This window comes from Macrotis lagotis, chromosome 5, assembly GCF_037893015.1.
Source record: "Macrotis lagotis isolate mMagLag1 chromosome 5, bilby.v1.9.chrom.fasta, whole genome shotgun sequence".
Lineage (NCBI taxonomy): Eukaryota > Metazoa > Chordata > Mammalia > Peramelemorphia > Peramelidae > Macrotis > Macrotis lagotis.
In genome coordinates, this window is record NC_133662.1 from 103,592,377 (window position 1) to 103,600,709 (window position 8,333).

The 8,333-nt window shown below is 35.6% G+C and overlaps 1 protein-coding gene across 1 annotated transcript; it reads left to right on the top strand.

Annotated features, from left to right (window-relative positions):
• The first annotated feature begins 2,165 nt into the window (after positions 1 to 2,165).
• LOC141489828 (thymosin beta-15A homolog) lies at positions 2,166 to 2,482 on the top strand. Its single transcript, XM_074190224.1, has one exon. The coding sequence runs from the start codon at positions 2,176 to 2,178 to the stop codon at positions 2,311 to 2,313; it is 138 nt and encodes a 45-aa protein (XP_074046325.1). The 5' UTR covers positions 2,166 to 2,175; the 3' UTR covers positions 2,314 to 2,482.
• Positions 2,483 to 8,333: the final 5,851 nt, after the last annotated feature.

Consider the following 8,333-nt stretch of genomic DNA (forward strand, 5'->3'; position numbering starts at 1 on the left):
GAGGTCTGTTTAAAATATTTGTAAATCTGACTAAGGCCATTGATACCATCTATGGAAAATTATGTCAAAATTTGATTGCCCAGAGGAGTTGATATGTATTGTATATCAATTTAATGACAGTATGCTTTTTCAAGTTCTGAATAGTAGATTCTGCTCTTGAAATTTGCCAGTGCCCAAAGCAGTGAAACAAGACTGTGTTCTTGCTCGCATGCTTTTTAACAAGATGCTTTCAGCCATGTTATCAAGTGTCTTCAATGATGATGAACTCAGCATCAAGGTCAGCTCTTGCACTGATGGTAAATTTTTCCACTTAAAAAAACTACAGGTGAAGACCAAAGTAGAGAGGGAATATTGGTCCCTATTCTTCTATTTGCAGATGACTGTGCAATCAATGCTGCCTCTGAAGCTGAGATTCAACATAGCAAGGATCAATTCTCTGCTGCTTGTTCTAATTTTGGTCTAACAATTAATACCAAGAAAACCCAGGTGCTCCATCAGCCAGTACCACACCATACATATGTGGAGCCATCAATTACAGCAAATGGAGAAATTTTGAAAACTGTGTTGCTTAGTTGCCTCACCCAAAGATAATGAAATCCAAATCAGGTTGAAGGTCAGGTCCTCAAGCCATGGCCTAAAGGATAGAGGAAGAAGTAAGAGTCTCTTAACAATGCAAATAAAAGATTCACATAATTTGTCTCCAAGTGATCTCAACACTCCCTTTGTCCATGGTTCTCTGCATCAATAGGTAGTAAAGAAGGGAAATAGGTCTGGGGATGTGACTCCCCAAAAGTGGACTACTCTCCAAAGGCAGAGGAGCAGATCAATTGAGAAATGAACTGAGCTTTTAAGAATTGACTGGGGGAGATAAGTAGATGTGGAGCTGTAGCTCAAAGAGCAGAGAGGATGTAATGAGAGGTACATAGATGAGGGGTGGTAGGTGGAAGACTTAATCCTTTCAGGCTAAGCAGAAATCCATTGTTTTGTTGATAAAGGCTTGTCTTGCTTGGGAGGGTAATAGGTTGGGGAGTGGGGTGGAGATACAGGGTCTGTATTGAAGATACAGATTAATAAAGTACAAGACATATTTCTCTGTCCAATATTACTCCAACTTCACTATGATAGAGCATTCTGTGCTCATATTGGTCTGATCAGTCATGATAGGAAACATTGTAACTTTTCTCTAAAGTTGTGAACTTGTTTTGGTCTTCTTTGATAACAAACAAGAACTAACCATGTACACCTATACACAACATACATATACATATACATATATATGTGTGGTGTGTGTATCACTATAGATCTAGATCTAGATTCACTTCTCTTTTCTTAATAGAAAACTACTTAATTTTACTCATGCCCCTATTAACTGATCAGTATCTACAAGATCCTCTCAGTTGAGTACTTAAAATAATGCTTTAAGGTTTTCAGAGTAGTTCATGAATATCATCTTATTTGACTTTCACAATAGAATTATGAAATACAATCTATTATTATTTTCATTTTACAAATGAGGATCCTGAGTTTGTCAGTAGTTAAGTTGCTTGCCTAGGGTCCCAAATGTTTGAGTAGGAATTTGAATTTAAATCTGCCTGTTTCTCAGCCTAAGACTATCCACTTATTTAAGGATCCCCTTATCACTCCTTCAAGTGGTTCACTTCTTCCAAACAAGTTGCTACACTTTAGGTAAAGAATAGAATTTACAAATAATCACCAAGTAACCCCATACATATCCCTTTCTCTCCACTGAATTTCTTGTGAATCTACACTGCTGTTAAACAATTGCTTTTCACAGGTGATCTTAATTAGTTTGCTGGTCAATTTTTGCTCTTGAGAATACAACCATAATGGAAAATTGTTTTCTTCTGGTAGGATTCTGTTAGCATAACCCTGGTCAAATGGGCTAAGACTTTCTTAATTTAATTCATTAGGTAATCTGGAAAGTTTCTTTAGTCTGGAAAAATCCTTTCTATAAACAATCTGTATTTACTATTGCTTAACACCTAAGGCAGTTCTACTAAATAGATCTAAATATGTCTAAAGAATCTGAATCCCTTCTTCTGTGGATCCTGCTGGGCGCTAGCTGACTCCTCCAGAGGTTCGGAGGCGGTGCAGCAGCGGCAGCAGCAGCAGTGGCAGCAGCGGGCGCGCCGAGCACCCAGCAAGCCAGCCAAAATGTGTGACAAACCAGACCTCTCCGAAGTGGACAAATTTGACAAGAATAAGCTGAAAAAGACCAACACAGAAGAGAAAAACACTCTTCCATCCCAGGAAACCATCGAACAGGAGAAGGAAAGCGTCAAGTCTTTCTAGGGATGGGGCTTCCCTTCCCAGCAACAGAATCGAGAGCTTCCAGAGTATATTGTTTCGCCTTTGTCTGTTTGCTTTAGTTGTTCAGTATTTTAGGCTGCTTTCATCTCCTTACCCAGTGTTGCCCAACCATGTCCATCATGTGCTTATCTGAAGAAAGAGCTGATTCACGAAAGGAAAATTAGAAAGCCGTTAACAATACTAAAAGTGTTAACAAAGAAAGTGGGTAAATGTGCAGACCATTAATCATCACTTAGGCTTATGCCTCATTTCACTCCCCTCCTTTCCCCTCCCTGCCCCACTTCATTTTCTGTGCACTGCTTTATAGGGTGAATAAGTGTTTTTCTTGCCTTTACAATATTACATTTTCTTCTATACTTAATATAATATCTAATAAGAAATAAATGTAAAAATTGTGGTGGAAAAAAAAAGAATCTGAATCCCTGGTTTAGCCTATGTTTCTGAATTTGTCAGGCATAGCAACTTTTGGAGATCACATTTTGACAGTGATGGATAAAGCACCTAAAGCATAAAGAATAATAGATAATTGACATCAAATTCCTCCTTTAGAGTCAACATTTTGATATAATCTTCAGAAAATATTTGATTTTTATCATTGCAGCTTCAAGTGTTTAGCACAGTGATGAACATAGAAATATCGCTTAATATATGCTTTTTCAATATGAATGAGTGAATGATATCTATTGATATCACATCTCTTTAATTCTTCACCACCTAGCATGCTGTAAGACAAAGCCATAAAAAGCCTCAACGTTTGTAGGACTGGGTTGGAGAGCTTCCAATATGACAACAAATCTATTATATATCATGCCATCCGAATGCCAGTCATTCATCCTGAAAATAAATATATGTAGTTTGTTGTTTGCTATTAATTCTTATGTCATGAAGTCATTTTCATACCCAAATATAACTACCTTACACTTTATACACAATTTAGTTCATTCTCTTTTTTTTTGTTATTAGAATGCAGATATACATGACAGAAAAATATAATATGGACCCATTTGAGCTACAGTATAATTTGTCTTCAAGCAATATAGCAGTTCAATTAGTACTGGTAATAACAAACTTATTACTATATTCTTACTGGAATTTTTTCTGTAAAATATGACAGAAATATTATATCCCAAATTTTATATGCCTTTTATCTTTGAAATCCACAAATGGTAAAATAGTTGAATATTTAAAGCATCAGTTCATTCTCTAAGAATTTTTGGGTATTCTAGTACTAAAAATTATTGTAACACAATAGATCAAGCTATCTGAGTTTGTGTTTTTTATAAAGATAATTGCATAATCAAATTCAATTTTGCTGTGAAATTTTGTAAAATAATTCCAAATTCATCTAAAAGAAAAAGTAGCATGATTAAACCCAATTCTTTCAAATTCTTTAGCATGGACAGATTGCATGGCAGCTACCATCCACTGGATGATATGAATGAGATTTTCTGTGAACCAAAGAAAATTTGCTTAAATGTTCAAAGCATAAAATATTTTAATTTTCCTTAAAATATTTGCTTTTTGGGAAAGTCTCAGTCAGTTGTCTTTATATGTCTTTAATTAACAGAAGCAAAATACTTAAGATAAAAAATTTAATGGCAAAGGAAAATGACCTAGTTAATTCAGTCTAATTTAAGAATTTGTGAACTGCAAGTGTAAAACAAATGCTTAAATCTACCAAGTAAACATATGAAACCCTCTTATTTTCAGAGTCCTGTGTTAGCAACAGAGGAGTCCGAAAGATTAGATACAACATGATGTCTTCTTTTATTCAGCCTATGGTCTGGACTTATCCAAAAGGAAAAGGTATGTAATTATTTATTATAGAAGGAAAGGTCAGTTAATCAATATGCATTTAAGTGCCTAGTATGTTTAAAGGATAAAAGTTGACAGAAAATGGTTTTTAGATTTGATGATTAGAACAATTCTCCCTAAGGGAATTTTCAAGATTGGACTTTAGATATGAAGGAGGTAGGAATCCTAAGGTGCTGTGAATTAGAAATATGTTCTCCATTCATTTACAAAGAAATAGTAGGTGAGAAATGAGTTATTGAAAAGGAGTCAAAGTAATCCTTATTCACGTGAGGGTAAAATCTCAGTTGAAAACTTCTAAGGGAAGTTGACAGAACTTCACTAGGTGGCAGAATCACAAGATCATGTTATTTATTTACTGACTATGTTTGAAATGCCACTTTTTTAAGTGGGTAATATTAGAAATACTCTTTTCCATTTTAATTTTATTTTTATTTATTTAAGGCAATGGTGTTAAGTGACTTGCCGAAGGTCACAAGCAATTATTGAGTGACTCAGGTCACATTTGAACTCATGTCTTCCTAACTCCCTGGCCTGTACTCTATCTGCTGTGCCACCTAGCTGCCCCCTACTTCTTTCCATTTTAAAAAGTTGAGGTTTTAAAATTTTTAGTTAAGAAACATATTTTAAAAATTATTGTATCCCTTCCCACTACCTAATTCTACTACTGAGCAAATTAAAATCAAATGAGTAACAAACACAAACAAAATAAATCTCTCAAAACTTACTCACATAATTTAGAAAAAGAAATTCCTACATTGACCATTTAGGAAAATAATTTTCTCTTTTTGCCCTCTAAGTTTCCCACCTCTCTATCAGAAGATGAGTACTGTGTTTCATTTTCATTCTTTTGGATTTATGGTTTATCACTGAATCAAAGTCTAGTCTTTCAAGCTGTTTTTCTCTACAAACATATTACTAAGGTATAAATTCTTCTACTTTCACTTGCTTAGTCTGCATCATAAAAGTTTTCCTAGTTTCCTCAGAAATTGACCATCTCATTATTTCTTAAGTAAAAAATAGAATCCAATTACATTTATAAATAATAAGTAGTTTGACCATTTCCCAATAGAGTAAGAGTAGAGATGCCTAGTTTCCCATTGGGGAAACTAGTGTTTGTTTATTCAAAATGTGTGTGTGTGTGTGTGTGTGTGTGTGTGTGTGTGTGTGTGTGTGGTTGTGTGTGGAGAGAGAAAGAGAGAGAGAGAGAGAGAGAGAGAGAGGTCTCGATAGCTTTATTTAGATAGCTAGTTTTGTACATAAAGGTCATATTCCTCTTTGATTTCTCAGGGATATATGCCTAGTCCTACATAAATGAATAGGCATTCTGTTAATTTTCTGGATACAGTTCTAAATTGTTTTCTGGTTATCTATGGACTTAAAAGTGAAAAGAATTCTTGAAGAGCCTACAACCCAATCCCTCATTTTACCCATAGTGAAACAAAGGTTCAGAGGTGACACCTAAGACACCTGGGAGACCAATAAAATGAGGAAGTTGGGTTACTTGGATTCTGTGGAACTTTCTTGTTCTAAATCTCTGATACTGTTAATTGGCAGTCCTTGATAAGATCAGGAAATTTAAGAGACATTCCATATTTATAACCTCTTTGAATTTGGTATTTGAGAAATGTGTGTACTAGAAGGTGTGAGGCAATTATTTACTTTTATTTTAGAGAATTTTTACTTTACCACTAAAGGAAATCAACTGTAAAGAATAGAAGTCATTTAGAAAAGACTCATGAAGGGATGACCTCGTCCCAGGGTAAAGCACACCATTGACTGAAGACAAAATTTTTTAACAGCTTCAATCACTCCCTCCAAGTCAAGGGAGAAGGCCTCAATCAAGGTCACACACTCCAAAGAAAGCAAACAGCATCTCCTACTGGCCAGCTGGAGAAATTACATTGTGAGAAAAGCCTCTAGCACCCCCTACTGGCTAGCTGGAGATATTGCACGCAGTGAATAAAGCCTCTAGGGATCCTAACACCAAACCTCTGTGAACCGGCCTCTCCCCATCTCAAGGTATTAGGAAAATGAAGAAAGGTCAGTGGAAAGGTGGATCCATAGAAAAATTCTTGGAAGGAAAAGACCGTTAACTTAGAGAGACCTAGAACGTCTGAGGAGAATATGATCTGGTCTCCAGCACATAAAGACTTCCTTGAAGAAATAAGGAAGGAGTTTAAAAATCAATTGGAATATTTGAGAAAAGAAACCCAAGAGAAGTTTAACACCTTGCAACAAGAAAACAAATCATTGGAAAATACAATTGGACAAATACAAAATGAAACTAATTCTCCCAGATCCTCAATTGCACAAATACAAAATGAGAATAACACTCTCAGATCATGAATTGGACAAGTACAAAAAGAAAATAATTCTCTCAAAACCTCAATTGGTCAAATGGAAAGCTTTTTCAAAAATAGAATTGACCATTGGAAAAGGAGTTGCAAAAGGTAAATGAAAAAAACTCCTCTCTAAAAAAAAGAATGGCTTCTGTGGAAACTAATGACTTCATGAGACCAAAAGAGCTGGTTAAACAAAACCAAAAAAAAAATAGAAGAAAATAGAAGAAAATGTAAAATACCTCATCAGCAAAGCCACTGATGTTGAGAATAGATCAAGGAGGGACAACCTGAGAATTATCAAACTTCCTGAAATCACTGAAAAGAAAAAAAAGCCTGGATGTAATATTACAGAATCTAGTGATGTAAAATTGCCATGATATCATGTAAACAGAGGGAAAAGTAGTTATTAAAAGAATACATCAGGGTGGCTAGGTGGCACTTTGCATAGAGCACCAGCCCTGGAGTCAGGAGTACTTGAGTTCAAATCTGGCCTCAGACACTTAATAGCTGTGTGGCCTTGAGCAAGCCACTTAACCCCATTTGCCTTGTAAAATCCTAAATAATAATAATAATAATAATAATAATACAGCAATCACCTCCTGAAAGAGATCCTAAGATGAAAACACCAGGGAATGTTGTGGTCAAATCCCAGAACTATCAGATTAAAGAGAAAATCCTGCAAGCAGCCAGGAAGAAACAATTTAAATACAAGGGAGCAACAGTAAGAATTACACAGGACCTGGATGCACCAACATTAAGGGATCGAAGGGCTTGGAATGAGATATTCCAAAGAGCAAGGGAGATTGGATTCCAGCGAAGAATCCACTATCCCACAAAGCTGAGTGTTGTTTTTCAAGGGAAAAGATGAACATTTATCAAAATGGAAGAATTTCAGAAATTCCTGATGAAAGACCAGAACCAAATAGAAAATTTGGACATCAAACAGGAGGTTCAAGAGACACATGAAAAGATTTTAAAAGGGGGGAGTGGTAAAAAAAACTGCTATCCAATAAGATAAAACTGGCTATATCCCAGCATGGGAAAAAGATTCTCATAGCTCTTGAGAATTGTAACAGAGAAAATTTACCTAACCAGAAGTGATGGGCACTCATGACATATCCAAGAGACTGCTACCCAATGGGATGTACCTGGTTATAACCCTACTTGGAGAAAGACTCTTATAACTTTGAAAAACTGTAACTCTATTAGATAGAATATACTTAGCTAGAAATGTTTGATATTCAGAATTTTCTATAACTCAGATAGAATGATTTAAAAGCACCTCCTCCTTAAAAAGGGGGACAGGAAGGAGGGGAATAAATGGGGTAAATTTCATTATTTTAAGAGGTACAAATGACCTATGGTAATAGAGGGGAAGAAGGGAGGAGATGAGAAACACCTGAATTTTCCTCTCATCAGAATTGGCTTAAAGTTAACTTATACACATACTCAGGTAACTTAAAAATATCTTACCTTTCAAGTGTTAAATGGGGAAAAGGGGTGGGGGGGGCAGAGACAGGGATGGGGAGATAAAAGGGGAACTAACGGAAGAAAGGGAAGGGAAAAGGGAAAAGGGAAAAGGGAAAGTTAAAATAAAGGGGAGAGGGGTAGATATAGGAAAGCTAACACACTGAAGGGGGTGGTATTCAGAAACAAACTACTGAGGAATACAGATAAGGAGGGAAATACAAACAGAGGAAAGATAATATGGAGGGCAATAAAGAGTTAGTAATTATAACTTTGAATGTTAATAGGATGAACTCTCCCTTTAAACATAAGCGAATAGCAGAGTGGATTAGAAATTGCTGATTTTCATTAAGGAAATTAATTTCTAGGCTGGGATTA

Excerpts from the sequence above, each read along its gene's own strand:
- LOC141489828 (XM_074190224.1), top strand. The coding sequence starts at position 2,176 with ATGTGTGACAAACCAGACCTCTCCGAAGTGGACAAATTTGACAAGAAT.